This window comes from Hipposideros armiger, unplaced genomic scaffold (genome assembly GCF_001890085.2).
Source record: "Hipposideros armiger isolate ML-2016 unplaced genomic scaffold, ASM189008v1 scaffold_4, whole genome shotgun sequence".
Classification (NCBI taxonomy): Eukaryota; Metazoa; Chordata; class Mammalia; order Chiroptera; family Hipposideridae; genus Hipposideros; species Hipposideros armiger.
Window position 1 is genome coordinate 5,606,900 of NW_017731354.1, and position 15,170 is coordinate 5,622,069.

The window sequence follows — 15,170 nt, forward strand, 5'->3', positions numbered from 1 at the left end:
CGTCGACTTCCTTTGGGGAGAGTCCGCTTTTGTGCCAGGTAACCGGAACCCCTCCAGCTGAGACCATTGGCCATGACCTCTCCGTTGAAAGGATTTTGACCCACACGGTGTGTACTCAGACCCCAAACCTTGCAGTTCAAATCCTAGCAGGAGATTCCTCACCCTCCACCCAGCCCCCAGTTTAATTCACGCATTTCCTCACTGTGTCTCCCCACCCAGCTGGTTTATTCCACACTGACACTTACATTGGGGGTGGGGGGTGGGGAGGGCTAACTCTTTACTTGTTGCATGAATCGCCTATGAAACTCCCCACGTTGGGTATTTTTTCATTCTTAGTGACTATTTGGTGAGTCTTATAGTTGACAGCATTTTATACGACCAAATAACTTGTAAAATCGATATGATCGTCACCGTTACCAATAGAGTTGTAGCACTTTTATTTTTCCATTTAACACTTTAATTTTCAAGGAGCCCAATATTTCCCACTCGAAGCGTCCTTCCCCTGGAGCAAATAGAGACACTTGAAGGCTTTCTTTGTCCCAGGGTGTCAGCCTGTTTCTAACCTCCGGCACAGAGCCTGATGGGGCCATTACAGATGTGACCACACGGGGTCGCTGTTGAACACAACTGGTGCCGGTTAGTGACCCCTGGTCCCCAGGCTCCGACGTTTCCATTTCTAAGCCAGCTCCCGGCACAGGCCAACGTGGCGCCTCACGTTAAGGTTCCCAAGTCCCAGCCTCTTCAGTACCCGCTGCTAAGCTCAGCCCGATGGTTTAGGTCTTCAGGGACTTCCAGCCTCAAATACATATTTGGTCCAAACCAGCTTGTACCACCTGCTTCCGGTCCGGTGTGGAACCCAGGTCATAGGGCCAGGCTCCTCTTGACTTTGGGGCCCTTGGTGATCCCTCCTGACAGCAGACTTCAGTCAGGGTCACCCCCCATCTGTCAGAGAGCTTCCAAGAACATTGTGCCTCAAATCGGGAAGTGTTGAGCATTCATCTCTTTTCTGCCCCAAGGTCCCCATGAGTATTCTCTCCCACCTCCCTTCAGGGCTATGTCTACACAACCCAGAGAGGCCATTAAGAAACAGTTGCCTTATACATGAAAATCTACCCCTAGGCAATGAGTTATAGCATCTGAACTAGAGGAATTGTTGCCAACTGCCCTTGTAAAAGATACCTTGTATCATAGACTCTTATGACGTGATTGCTTCTAGCCCAGTATCCTCCCATCCTTCAAAGGATGACAAGACACCCCACCCCAGGGGCCAAGCTGGCTTTGAGGGGTAGGAGGTGAGATTTGGTTTTGTGAGTTGGGTCTACGCGCCAAGAAGGAAGTCAGAATACTTAGGATAATGGGTGAGAACAGTTGCTGTTTGCTTAGGTAGCAGCTCCGAGGAGAAAGGAGCAGAGAGAAGGACCCGTGACAGCTGGAGAGGGCTGTTTGCAAGGACCTGGATTAAGCCATGTCCATGGTGCACCGTGGAAACCTCTCTCCTCCAGCTACCTACAAAAACATCGGTAAGATGACTCTTACCCTCCAGTGTCTTGGCAGCTGGGTTTGTGGTTTTGAGATGAAGTGGGCCTGGCATCTAAGGGACACAAGACACACCAGAGGCCCAAGGATGCCTGGGAGCACCTCTGCTCAACACACATGGGGAGATGGAGGACCCGAGGAGTGGCTTGTCCAAGGTGACCAGCAAACTAGAGCCCAAAGTGGCTCTTCCCGCCCCAAAGGAGCTCCAAACAGCCCTCAGAGCGATGGTGAGCCCACAGCTGGCTGGCCTGCCAGGGCATCTCATCACAGATATTCCCGGACGGTCAGTTCCTTCAGGGTGAAGCCCCGGGAGGTGGGCTTCCGGAGCTGGCTCTCCTCCAGCCTCTCCTGCAGGGACACGAAGTCCTTGCCCAGCGCGTAGGCCAGGCGGATCATGGCGTCCAGCAGGGGCGCGAAGTAACGATGTCCCTCCCGGGCCCCCAGGCGCTCCAGGGCCCTCTCGCCGGCGGCGAAGGCCTCCAGCGGGCGCTCGAGCTCCCGGTGGCACACCAGCGTGGCGCAGAGGGCCGGGACCACCATCGCGGGGCAGTGGCCCGTCAGCTTCTCCTGCAGGGGCACCGCGCGCACCAGGATGTCCAGGGCCTTGGTGTACTGCCCCGCCCGCAGGCAGCCGAAGGCCTCCTTCAGCTCGGCCCGCGTCAGGAAGTCGATGAACTCGCGGGACCGACGGACGCAGCGGATGGCATAGAGCTGGCTCAGGTACTCCTTGAAGGCCAGCTTGCGCTCAGAGATCATCTCCTGGGTGAAGTTCCCCATCAGGTGCTTCTTGGGGAAGGGGACATCTTCGATCTCCTCCCCGAACGACTTCAGGAGGTTTTTCTGGAGCCTCTCAAAGTCTGAATAGCGCCGGTCCAGGATGGCTTTGTTGCTGTCAAAACTCCCTGTCTGGATGACGACGACTTGGTACATCTGCGGTGCCGGGAGAGACAGAGAGAGAGAGACAGAGAGAGAGAGAGAGAGAGAGAGAGAGAGAGAGAGAGAGAGAGAGAGAGAGACAGCCTTTGACTACATCCTAACGGAGGGTTTGAACTGACAGAGTGAGCCCGGCAAGTAAAATAATGATGATCATAATTTAAAGCATACCCTGAAAACGGGTTGTTGTTATATGCAATTCTGTTTTAAATTGCCACCGGCATCGCTGAGCTGTAAAAGTGGATCATGACAAGAGCCAACCCAAGAATAACAAGCACAGTGACACGGAGGCCTCTCCTGGGAGAAAGAGCACAGGAACGGGCCAGGCAGGGAGCCTGGGGACGCTCTCGGCTTTACACCATCAACACTAGGCCTCAGCAACTACAATATTGCCACAGGGATAGGAAAGACAGTTTGGGGAGTAAAATCAATAACGTTGTGAATATTTTTTAGGGGCCAGATGGACTCATGTCTTGTTAGGGAGACCACTTCATAGTCTAGTCGGTGTAGAGGCCTGACCACCGCACTGTACATCTGAAGCTGCCATTGAATAATATTGTATGTCAACTAAGATTGGATATATACATGGTCATGGGCTGTGCAGTACAGTGCGGGGAGTGGAGTCCATGGGCTTGTGATAGATATGTATGATATTGGGGGAGGGGGCGGCGGATTGGGGGATGGGGGTGGTCACTTTGTGAGGGGTGAAAAGTATAACTATTGCATTGTTTTGTACACCTGACACTAATAATAAAAAAATAAAAAATAAAATATAGTACAGTAAATATGTTAAAAAAACCCAAAAACTGGGCCTCAGGTTCCTGAAGGGGGAAACTTGGGTTAGATCTGTGGCTCCCCAAATATTCCACACTTGGGAGATGGTTTTAGGTGCTATACTGGCAACGATGTTATATAGTAAGAAAATTACTCCTTTTCGGTTCTCTTTCAAGAGAATAGTAAATAAGCGTACAGACTGCCCGGGTTGTAATTCCAGCCCCACCGTGGGGTCTAGCTGTGTGGTTATAGGTAGGTAATTTAACGTCTCTGAGCTTCACTTTTCTTATCCACAAAACGAGGATAGTAAAAGAGCTCACCTTGCTGGGTGGGGATTAAATGATTTCATGTACTCAGTGTCTGCTATTGTTGTAATTCCAGTCCTAAGAAAGGTGGAGTGTCTAACTCTTCCCCCCACCCCAGGCTACAATTCCACTGTAACAAAGAAAGCAGCCCCCAAGCACAGGGCTTTTCCACCAGTAACAAGCCAGAATTTAACAGCACTTAGCTTTCCTTATGTTTACTTTTATGATCACCTTTTCTTATGCCATGTGATACTGGTTTCCATTTAGGTATTTTTCTTTGAAATTATTATAGTGTTTTGGTTTGTTTTTAAGATTTTATTGGGGAATTGGGGGAAGGGGAACAGACAAGCTGCTGTCCTTTTGTTCTTCAGTCTAGTTGTGGAGGATGTTGCTTCACTGGCCCATGTTGGTGTTATCATTGTGCTCTTCCCGGGCGAGGCACTCTTCCCATTGGCCGGCGGCTCACGGCTGCTCACGCCTGCTATCAGCCACTCATGGTAGCTTTATGGCAGCCCCACTGCAGCCCCACTGCAGCCCCACTGCAGCCTACGCCATCGCCAGCGACTCATGGCAGCCCAGCTCCAGGTCGAGCTGTTGTTCACCATCTTAGCTGTAGAGGGCGCAGTGTCACTGGCCCTCCTGTGGGATCTGAACCGGGGGCCCTGCTGCTTAGAGCTGGCGACTCAAGCCAACTATTAACCAACGTGCCACTCGGCCGGCCCTGTGTTTATTTGTTTTTTAAGTGATCCAATGTAAAGGAAAAGATTAGGTAAATAATCATATAAATGACACAGGGATATGGCAAAAATGGAGAAGAAGGGACACAGATGACTAATACTGGATATCATGGGATTAAACTGGGCTAGTTCTTCCACCATACCTAGCAGAGGACCAAGCGGGAAATCTTGCTCTTTGACCGTTTTCCCCAGAAAAACTCTGTGAGTTAAAGTGTGCAAACCCGGGGCCGGCCGAGTGGCGCATTGGTTAAGAGCTGGCTTGGGACACCAGAGGGCCCCAGTTTGGATCCCACATATGAGGGCCAGTGACACTGCCCTCTACAGCTAAGATGCTGAACAACAGCTCAACCTGGAGCTGGGCTGCCGTAAGTCGCCAGCGATGGCGTAGGCTGCAGTCCCTGTGGCAGTGGGTTGCCATGGGCTACCGTGTGTAGCCAGCAGCCAGCGTGAGCGGCCAGCAGCCACAGTGAGCGGCCTCCAGAAGCCGGCGACTGATCTGCCTCACCCGGGAAGAGTGCAATGATGGTGCCAACTTGGGCCAGTGAAGCAACGTCCTCCACAACTAGACTGAAGAACAAAATGACAGCAACTTGTCTGTTCCCCTTCCCCCAATTCCCTAGCGCTGTTCCCATCTCCCAATTCCCCAATAAAAATCTTAAAAAAAAAAAAGTGTGCAAACCCATTTCATGGTTGGGAGAGCCGAGGCCCCACAGAACTTGCCCAGGGCCGAAGGAGGCGGTGCGAGAGTTTCCTGATGGCCGCTTACCACAAACTTGGAGACTTTCCTCTCCTCGATGCGGGCTGAGGCAATCTCGAAGAGCAGCTTGACTGGCTTCCAGCAGCGCTTCTCATTTCTCCAGTGCTCCTGCAGCTCCCGCGTGGTCATGCTGGAGTTGAGGCTCGGGCTGCTGTCGGCATCTGGAAGGATAGCACCTCTGAGGACTTGTACCAGGTCAGTGCACTTGGGGGGCAAGGACCTGGGGAGATGGCTGGGACTGTCTGGGATGGGACATCAGAACCCAAAAGAACTGTGAATACCCCCCTTCCCCATCCCACCACTTATAGGCCCAGCGGGGCATCGGCCCTACCCTGTACCCAACCTGGCTAGATCCATCCTGACACTGACAACCTGAAATAGCCCTTCAGCCCTAAGTGGCTCCAGTTGTGAAATGTGGTGTGTTTGTGTTGCTCGTCCACTTTCGGCCTACAGGTTGGCCATTGTGAAACCCCATGCTCCTGAAAAGCAGGGACGATGGCTTGCTCATGTGTGCACTCCCTATAACACCGATGCCAGGGTTGTCTGTCGCCCGCCTCCTGAGCACACGCCAGTGGGTGGTGGCGGGAGCTGTGAGATGCTGGGCTCCGGGCTCAGCCTGGCTGGCGCCTCCCTACCCTCTCACCTCCTGGCCCCCATTCCTTGCTTTTTCTTGTACATGGCACTCCTTCTGCCTTCAGTGCAATCCTCTCATCCCTGCCTGAAAAGCGAACACAGTGTCTCTTAAACCTCCCTTGAGCCCTGGGCCATTGTGAGAATCCTGGGAGGGATAAGAGTCCTTCCCCACCAGAAATGCACAAGTCATTGTGCATTTTATTTCAAGGGACATGGGTCCCAGGAGCCCTTTCCCAGTGTGTCCTTCAAGACGCAGCCCTCATGCCACTTCAGCTGCCCCTTGGCATTAGAATAAGAGCCGCCCACCTTGTCCCTATCGCCTTCCTTTTCTGTGGCATCTCTAAGCTTGAAGGCCAGCGCGGTATCTGATTTGTCCCTGTTTCCCCAGAGCCCCGTGCAGTGCGAGGGACAGAGCATGGGTTCAATGGGCACATCTAGAATGATTGTGAGACTGAGGCAATGACTGAGGAGAGATTTGCTCCAGCGGATGGTGCTACAGCAGACGCCTTGGCACTCACTGTTCTGGCTTCCTTTGACTCGCCCTGAGCAGCATGTTGTGGGGAACCCCTCAGCCGATAAAGGATGGGACTGGTGGGTCATAGCCTGGCCTTTTTGCTTCTCGGATGGGACAACTCAGAGATGTTTCATACAGGCCCCCAGGGGACCCCTGTTGGGACAGAGCCCCCGTCGCCCACAGCAGTAATCTGTCCATCCTTTCCCGGTATGGCTTTCTGCCCTTTCTTTCCTCGCTTTCCCACTGCCCTGCCATTCCTCCTGGGATCATCTCACAGGTAAACCACATGCCCCAAACCCCTGTGTCGGTGTCTACTTTGGGATAACCTGAGCTAAGAGAGCTGCCCCGCTGCCTTGTGGTAGCTGCTGAAGCACCCACATGTGTATTTCAGATGACTTCAAACCTCTGTTCTCCCGGCCAAGCCCCACGCCTCAAGCCCACCTGAGTCCTCATCGGGTCCTGGATGCGGGAGGTCGGGGCCAGCGGCTGACGCTTCCGGCTTGGTCCCTGCCGTGCACTGGGTTACAGGTCCTGTCCTTCCGGGGCTCCCAGGGTGCTCGGCGCTTGCCATGCTCCGAGGCTGTCACGGGGACAAGAGAGAACAGTGAATGCCCACTCATGGTGGGGTTTCTGGTGGGTCCTGGGATGCCTAGGACCCGTGTCATAGTCCCCACTGCCGAGCCCCCCACTGCCCACCTAGCCATCTGCCCAAATGCCAGATGCTAAATTGGGGCCTGGCCCTTTGCTGTCCTGGTCAGTCCAAGGCTGAGCAGATCTTTCTTTTATTGTTAGGATCCTTATATTATTGAGTTGCTCTGATTTTTCAATGCGGTGACTTGAAGCAAATGTGATGGCTTTAGTGGTTCCTTGGGAGAAAGATGCTGGCTTGTCCAGAAAAACGTCCCTATACACCATTTTCTGTGACATGTGTCGATCGGCTCTCAATGTCCAGAGCAGGGGTACTGGTATCTATCTTTCCCGTCTCTCCCTTTTTCTCACTGAGCAAACATTTGCTGACCGCTTCTTATACCCACTTCATATGCACCGAGGTCCTTCACATCCAGTCTTATCTAACACCCACAAAAATCTATCATGACTCCCAGTAACAGCTGAGGAAGCTGAGGTTTAGCCCAGGGTCACACATGGTTGGTGAATACGCCCAGCGAGCACAGCCAAACGCTTGTGACAAACGTCAGACTTGATACTCTGCACTCAACACCCACTGTCTCATTTCAGATCTCCATTTTATGATAAAGGAATTGAGACTTAGAGTTGCCCACCATCGAGCTGGTTGGTGGTGGGCAGGACACCAGCGCAGACCAACCTAACTTCAGAAACCTCTCCACCCTGCTCAGGGGAGGGCAGGCAGCAGGAATCCTGGGGTTCAGTTTCTGTAGTAACTCTGTCTGTGACCCAGATAAGTGAATGGGGTGACTTGGTGCCTTACTTGGCGAGTTACTTAAATTCTCTGTGCCTCAGTTTCCTGTAAAAGGGACATAATGACAGAGCCCAGCTTTACGAGGCTGGTGTCCCATGTAAAGTGACAGCTCAGGGCCCCCCCACCCACACACATACCAGGCACTGTAGAGCAGTCTCTCTTATTATCTGACACGATAAATGCTTTGAGAAATATTTGAAAAATAAATCAAGGTGTAAGTTGGAATAGAATTTTAAACATCTGAGACAAATTAGAAAAAGGGACCATTAAAACATTAGCTCAGATGGAACAGGTAGCTGGGGCGCTACTCAGGCACAGAAATTCAAAATAAGAAGGGTACACGTGACCTTACCTCCTTCTTAGCAGCATCCGAGGGAGCCGCAAGTAGAACACGGGAGTGGAGCTGGGACTTGAACTCTGGCCTGCCTGACCCCTATGCTGCCTGTGGCCTAGACAGAAGTGGGGCCACTGCTACTCGAACAGTCCTATCTATGTCTCTGGGTGTGGCCAGAGCCTGTCCCCATTCCAGGGGCGAGGGCCTCCTGGAGCTGGCCTGGCCCGGGGAGAGGTGAGGTCAGCTGGGGCCATGCTTCTGCAGGGGCAGCTCTTGCTGTGTCTGGTGAAAGGAACCCTGTGACATTCTCCAAGTGACTCTGTGCAGTTGTCCAGTGGGTGCCTCTCAGGGACCCTCCATCTAACCTTATACAGGTGGGAAACTGAGGCACAGAGCAGGGCCAGGGCTGGCTCAGGGCTGCACACGCCTGAGCACGCTAGAGCTCGCATACCTCGTTTACTTCCCATCTCCCCTTGAGGAGCCGTGCCTTCTGTCCCAACCACCTGTGAGTCTGCAGGCAAGTTCATTACAGGCCTTGCTTTCTCCATCTGAGAAGTCTGTCCTGCTGACAAGATGACGGGTGTCTAGGGACAGGTTCCTTATATTGTGCTGGGTGCCCAGGCAAGACCGACAGTGGCCTACGTGCTCTCTGATGTAATGGGCTCCTGGTGGCAGGGATTCCTGGGGTCTAGAGTTCCCTGTGAGCACTTCTAGGCACCTGCCTCAGTCAGTTCATCTGTAAAATGGGTGACGGGAAGTGGCTCTGGCCTCAGTGGCCCCAGCCCTTCCAGCTCTGCTGTCCCTGTCAGGCAGCTGGTGCCAGGCCAGAAGCAGGGTGATGTTAGCCTGGAGACCCTGTGAGACTCCAGGAATGATAGACTTGGCTGGACATTCTAGTAAAGACTTGAGAAAGCTGGGCATGAACCCAGGGCTTAGACTAAAAATCAAATCCAGCCACCAAAGCCACTGCCCGTAGCTTTCCACTGAAGGGGTTGGCTGGCAGGCACCCATTAAAGGGGAGTGGGAAGGAGAAAATCCAGCTGTGTCTTAGGCAGCTTCCTGTCCCCACTAGGCCTCAGTTTCCTCACCTGTGAAATGGGGAAAGCAATCCTGTCACGGAAAAGCTCTTTAGAGACAGCTACACATGGGGATTTGAGGGCCATTTCCTTCCCTCGCCGTACCCTGTATAGCAAAGATTTCTAAATACTGCAAATGTTGGTGCTGTTGGCGTGGGGGCCCAGGAGGCAGAGTAGCTTCCCTCCACCCTCCATGTGCAGCCAGTGTGCTCCTCACCCCCTGGCACCCTGAGGATCACTCCTCCCTCCCAGGGCTGCCTGCCACGTCCAGTCCTTCTGATGGGCACACAGGGCCACCTCCAGAGCCCATGCTACCTTTCTGAGGGGGCTGAAGAGGACTGTCCACTGGCGGGGGAGGGGGTACCCCAGTGGAGCAGTGTAAAGCACCCTGGCCTGACCTGAAAGTCAGAAGATCTTGGATGAGCACACTCGCAAATGTGAGAGTGCGTCAGAATCTTCCCCGGGGGGCGGGAGGTGGGGGGTGGAGAGAGTAGGGGGAGAGCTTGTACAATGTAGATTTTCTGGCTCCCAACATGAGACAGTCCAATATACCCGGTGTAGGGGTGGGCCCTGGACTCTGCATTTTGCACAAGCCCCAACGACTGTATCAACACGGGGGTGGGGGGGTTCCCTGGCACCACTTTTTGAAAAACACAGGTGTGGTGAATTACTCCCCAGGTTCCAGAGAGGCTGCAGAAACGGTGGTGCTTCAAAAAGATTTGAGGTAATAGGGGATTGAGGAGCTGCTCCCTGCTCTGCCCCAATATGCTAAGGAGAGCCCCACTTGTAGAAGCTGTCACCAAGCCTTCTCCGGCCCACCCTTCCCCCAACAAGTACTGAAAGTGGGACATAGGAGACTGTGGCTCAGGCCACAGGTGGGCAGAGGCCCGCTAAGCTTGGGATCAAACACTGACCTCTGACCTGAAGCTTCTGGGCCTGTGGGTATCCAGGGGTCCTGGAGGCATGTCACATGGCCCCCTTCAGCTCTCTGTTCCAAGCTCCGGGGGAGCAGTCAGAGTGGCTGCTGTTTCTCTAAGTTCCCCATTTGAAAACAGGAAGTAGGCTCTGTGACCTGCTCCTGGTCACCCCAGCCGATTGGTTGGTGAAAGATGATATATTGAACCCAAGTAGCAAACAGCCTGAGGCTGCCTGGCAGGGCCAGACAGGGTGGGGCTGAACCCACAGCCCTGAGGGACCCAGCTGGGCCTGGCTGTCCCTCAGAGTCCTTGACAATCTCTGGCAATTAGACATTAGCTCTCAAAGGTCTTTAGTGTTCATTATGCTGTCCTATGAGCTAGGCATAATTGGGGGCCATCATGCCAGTAGCAGATGTGGAAACTGAGGTTGGGAGCAGGGAGCTGGTGGGACCAGAGCCAGGGTGGGATGTGGAAGGGAGGTGGGATAGACTCAGTTCCACGGGGTGCCTTTCTCTGGGCAAAGCTGCATCCCGCGCTTCTGTCAGAAAGTACCGGAGAAGCCACGCTTCTGGGCCCTGGTGAGATTCAAGGCCACCAGTGTCATGGCCTTGGAGGCAGGAGGTGAGGACAAGACAAAAAGTAGAACCTCAGAAGCCCACCATGTCTCTTCCAGCGGGTCCCCCTCTCCCCATGAGAAGTGGTCACAGTCCTGATCCTGATGGGGGTCACTTCTTGCTTTTCTTCGTAAATTTACCGCCTATGAACAGACCCCAAAACAATCCAGTTTCATTTTACTCCTTTTTGAATTTTCTATAAACTGAGCCATACACACTGTTTTTTATGCTTTGGGGCCTTGTTGCTTTCATTCAAAATTTATGTAAATAAGATTCATCTATTTTTTTGTGTGTGTAGCTGGAGTTTTTTCATTTTTATTGTTGTATGGCTCCATTATTTGAATTCATCATTATTTATCCTTTTTTTTTTTTTTTTTTGTCTGTCGATGCCCATTTGGGTTGTTTCAGGTTGGGGCCATCATGATCAATGCTGCTGGGGACATTCTTACACATGTACACAAGGACACAAGTGTATGTGAGGTGAAACTGAGTCTGAATAGCTGCCCCTGTACTCAACTATGGCAAACCGTTTTCCCGAGTGGCTGTGTCACTTTGCATCCCCACTGGCAGTGCATGGAGTCCGAGGTGCTCCAGCCCCCACTGACACTTGACAAGGCCAGTATCTTTCATTTGCGTCACCCTAACGGGTGTGTAGTGGTGCCTCGTGATGGTTTTAAGTTGCATTGCCCTCATGACTAATGATGCTGGCATCTTTTCATGGGATTGTTGCCATCTTTATACCCTCATTGGGAGGCGTGTGTTCAAGTCCAGTGCTCCTTGTTTGACTGGATTCTGTTCTTAACGGTCTGTCGGAGCTCCTTACGTATTCATTGGGGTACATGCGCTTCTCAACTCTTTTCCCACCCCGTGGTTTGCGTTTCTACTCTCTTAATGTGGTGTATTGATGGCTAGAAGCTGCCAACTTCGAAGTACTCAGCCACCTCCACCTTGTCTTTCACAGCCAGTGTCACACCTCCAGGTCCTGGAGGTTTCTTTTTTATCGTTCCTCTTTATTGTTGCTTCTGCAATTTCACACAGGCCATGGTGAGGCGTAAGATGAGGGAAGATGCGCAGAGCACTTGGAGAGATGCTGGCAGACAGGAAGCACAATAATTAAAAACCTTTTAGTTTGCCTGTCTCCTCCGGGGCGCTATCATGCACTGCGAGTAGATTGTCGTGTGTGGTGTGCGGTAGGGGGTGCAATGCTTTATGCCCCATGATTACCTCCTGGCCTTGTTTATTGGAATGGCTACCTGCTGCTGTGCTGCCACTGCTGTTGTAGAGAGAGAGCATCCACACACGTCAGGGTCAGTTTAGCTCCAGGGGAGTGCCCTGAACAGCATGTTTCTGGTCTGCTAGCTGGTGAGCCCCTTGAGTTCAGGGCCCGTATCCCATTCATCTCCGGCTTGTACTGCCCTGCAGGTGGCCTGGTGTGGCGCGGGGACATGGGCTCTGTGTGGAGCAAGGCTGAAACTCTGCCTTCCCTCCTCCGCTTGGGTCCTGTCCTGCAGCTTTCCAGTTTTCTCCCTCACTCTCTGCCTGGGCCTGGAATCTTCGAGATGCCAGACACTGAGCCCTTCTTGGCAGCTGTCAAACTTCTGACCCAGCAGTCAGCAGCCATGGTGGAGAGTGTGTGGAAGCCACTGCTTCCTGTTCTGGGGGGCAAGGGAGGCTCTCTGGAAAGCCCCGGACACACACTGGTGGCTGGCCTGTGTGGGAAAAGCCTGGCTGCAGCAGAGGGACCGGAAGACACCATGGTTATGCCCCTGCCCAGTGCTGGCTTTTCTCTGTGGCACAGAGCTCTGCTAGGACTGGCAAGACCCCACTGTCATGGTGGCAGGGACACAGGAGTGGGTAGCCCCCGGCTGTAGTACTGGAACCACTGTAGATGGTGAGGAGGGGGCACTAGGGGGTCCTGGGGAGTCAGGAAAGGAAACTCGGGCACCTCGGAGTCTAGGTGTGTCTTCTAGAATTCAAACGCTTCTGGAATTCAGGTGGCCTGGACCCTGCAGTGGCTTCTCACTGCACTTGGAGCAAATTCAGACCCTGCCTGAGGCTCCCTGATCTGCTGCTGGCTCCCGTGACCTTGCTTTGCACCCCTCCCAGCATCGCTTACACAGAGCAGCCGTCCGGGCTGCTTGCTGTCCTCAGGCGTGCATCGCGGCCTTTGCCCTTACAGTTTCTTTGGCTCTCAATGCCCGTCTCGTGGTTCCTTCCACAACTGACTTTTCTCATCCTCAGGGTGCAGCTTAGTTGTCTGTCCCTTGTGTGACCTTCCCTGACCCCCCTCTGTTGAGACTTAGCTTTCTTTTGTTTGTTTACTTGTTTATTGCTGCTCTCAAAACCATGATGGTGGAGACTTTGTCTGTGTTAGCCCTCTGTCCCCAGCATCTAGAGCAGCACCTGCCCCAGTACCGTGGGTGCTCAGTAATTGCTATGTCAATGAATGAATGAATGAATGAATGAATGAGTGGGTGATGCAGAGAGAGATGGTTGGAGCTGTGGCTCCAGCTCAGCCCTGACTCACTGTGTGTCCTAGACAGGCCCCCACCCCTCTCTGAATTTCAATTTCCTTCATTGTAACATGAGATTGAATTAAAGATCCTCCTAGCACCAGTGGGCAAGTAACCAAACCCCATGAACTACCGCTCACCACTGCTTCAGGCGTCCGACGGGCTTAGGACTCCGACACTGACACACTATTTTTGGGCAATTCAACAAGAATTAATCACTCATAGGTGTGTCTCCACGAGTCTGGCAAAAAAAAAACACCCCAAACCAGTGAGGTGTTTGTAGGAGACCTAAAATCTAGCTATGTCAATTATTTTTCCACTGCTGGATGTACACACATAAGGCTTTTAAAAGTCTCAAAGTTTCTTCTATCGTATGATCCCGCAATTCCACTTCTAGGTGTTTATCTAAAGAAAACAAAAACACAAACTTGAAAAGGTATCACGTTCTTTTGGGTGAGAGATTGACACCAAAGATAATAAATAAGCAAATACAGAGTATGTTGTGTGCAGATAAGTGCTACGGAGAAAAATACAAAATTAAGCAGGGAGAGGGATGTGGGGGAGGGGGTTGCAATTAGATAGGGGATGGTCATGGAAGGCCTCCCTGAGGAAGTCACGTTTCAGCAACGGCCTGAAGGACGGGAAGGAGGGAGCCATGTAGGTGTCTAGAGGAAGAGCATTCCAGGCAGAGGGGACAGCGGGTGCAAAGGCCCAGAGGTGGCGGCAGGTCTGGCATGCTCCAGGAACAGCCAGGAGGCCCGTGGGCGGGAGCAGACAGCGGGCACTGCGGAGAGTGTGAGGAGGGGCCCTGAGAGGGTCCTGGGCGCAAATAGCCATCGTAAGGGCGGTCTTTCCTTGGCTTTTACTCTGAGATGGGAGTCATTGCAGGGGTTTCAGCAGAGGAGTGACCCATAATTTGACTTTTTTTTTAACAGACTCACTATGGCTGCTACTGGAATCTTGGAGGACGGCTAGGAGCTCTTGCCAGAACCCAGGTGAGAGATGACAGTGACTGGGACCCAGGTAGTAATGGTGGATCTAGTAAGAAGTGGCTGCATTCCAGATGTGTTTTGAAGGTCAAGCTGGAAACTTTGCTCCCAGGTTGGATGTGGGGTATGAGAGAAGATGAGTCGGCTCCGTTTTCCAGAGGCCCTGTCAGTTTTCTTAAGTAACCTGTGATTGGACACTGAGAAGGTTCCAGCTTTTCACTGTTATCGAGAAGTTGGGGGTGACCGTGCCTGTAGATAGATCTGTACACCATGTGGAGTGATTTCCCGGGGTAGTTTTGGTCCTTCTAACACAGTATTTCCCAACCCCAGCCCACTGCATATCATCTGTGTATGTAATTACCTGGAGGCAGTGGGGGGTGGTGGTTAGAGTATTGCCAGGTGCCAGAGGACAAATTGTGGCACTGGTGTCAGTACTCGGACAGATGAACTTTTCTGTGCCTCGGTTTCTTTACCTATAAATTGGGGACAATGACAGTCAATACCCTGGAGATGGGATTAAGTGAGTTAATGTGTGTAAACCCTGGCCTATAGTAAGTATTATGTGAATGTCAGTTCTTTTCCTTTCAACTGACTTCACATTTAAAAATCACCAAATACAAGTGTTTTAAAAGGAACGTTTATATTAATACCTTCGATGGAAAACCAGTGTCACTTGCTCAGAAATCATAAAATAAATTTAATCGAATGGAAACAAACCAGTGCTGTTAAATTCTAGTTGGGTGTCACGCAGAGCCCAGCAGACTAGGCAGTCAGCGTGAGAGAGGGGTCCGAGCCCTATTAGTACTAAACTGAGACGACTCGCCTCAACTTAAACAGAAGGATCAAAAGAAAAATTAAAAAAAAAAAGAATTACTTTAAATGCCCTGTCTGCTCTCAGCTGACATGTCACCCATCACATTCCAGAAAACACTGCTCTGGGACTGCACAGTAATAAGGTTTAGATGACTTTGGGCTTACTGACCCATCCAAGGGTGTGTGGGTTATTCTGGCACTGAGAGCTTGGCTAGCTTTTCACTTCACCGGGTGTCCTGTATGTGTGTGTGTGTGTGTGTGTGTGTGTGTGTGTGTGTGTGTGTGTG

The 15,170-nt window shown here is 52.1% G+C and overlaps 1 protein-coding gene across 3 annotated transcripts; it reads right to left on the reverse strand.

The window, feature by feature from the left end:
- Nucleotides 1-420: 420 nt before the first annotated feature.
- On the reverse strand, nucleotides 421-10,087 carry SNX20 (sorting nexin 20). 3 transcript variants are annotated; one of them, XM_019644045.1, is made up of 4 exons: nucleotides 9,952-10,087; nucleotides 6,631-6,769; nucleotides 5,052-5,203; nucleotides 421-2,466 (listed from the first exon to the last, which is right to left on the reverse strand). In XM_019644045.1, the coding sequence occupies exons 1-4, from the start codon at nucleotides 10,000-10,002 to the stop codon at nucleotides 1,801-1,803; spliced, it is 1,008 nt and encodes a 335-aa protein (XP_019499590.1). In that variant the 5' UTR covers nucleotides 10,003-10,087; the 3' UTR covers nucleotides 421-1,800. The 3 variants fall into 3 exon arrangements, with proteins under 3 accessions (XP_019499590.1, XP_019499605.1, XP_019499596.1); XM_019644060.1 differs by having other exon boundaries at nucleotides 9,959-10,042; XM_019644051.1 differs by lacking the exon at nucleotides 9,952-10,087 and adding an exon at nucleotides 7,980-9,345.
- Nucleotides 10,088-15,170: the final 5,083 nt, after the last annotated feature.

Bases quoted from the DNA above. Each gene is read 5' to 3' on its own strand.
- SNX20 (XM_019644045.1), bottom strand. From the start codon at position 10,002: ATGCCTCCAGGACCCCTGGATACCCACAGGCCCAGAAGCTTCAGGTCA. The intron at 5,204-6,630 runs GTGGGCTTGAGG...CTATCCTTCCAG, and splicing joins AGGACCCGATGAGGACTCAG to ATGCCGACAGCAGCCCGAGC. The intron at 2,467-5,051 runs GTAAGCGGCCAT...CCGGCACCGCAG, and splicing joins GGAAAGTCTCCAAGTTTGTG to ATGTACCAAGTCGTCGTCAT.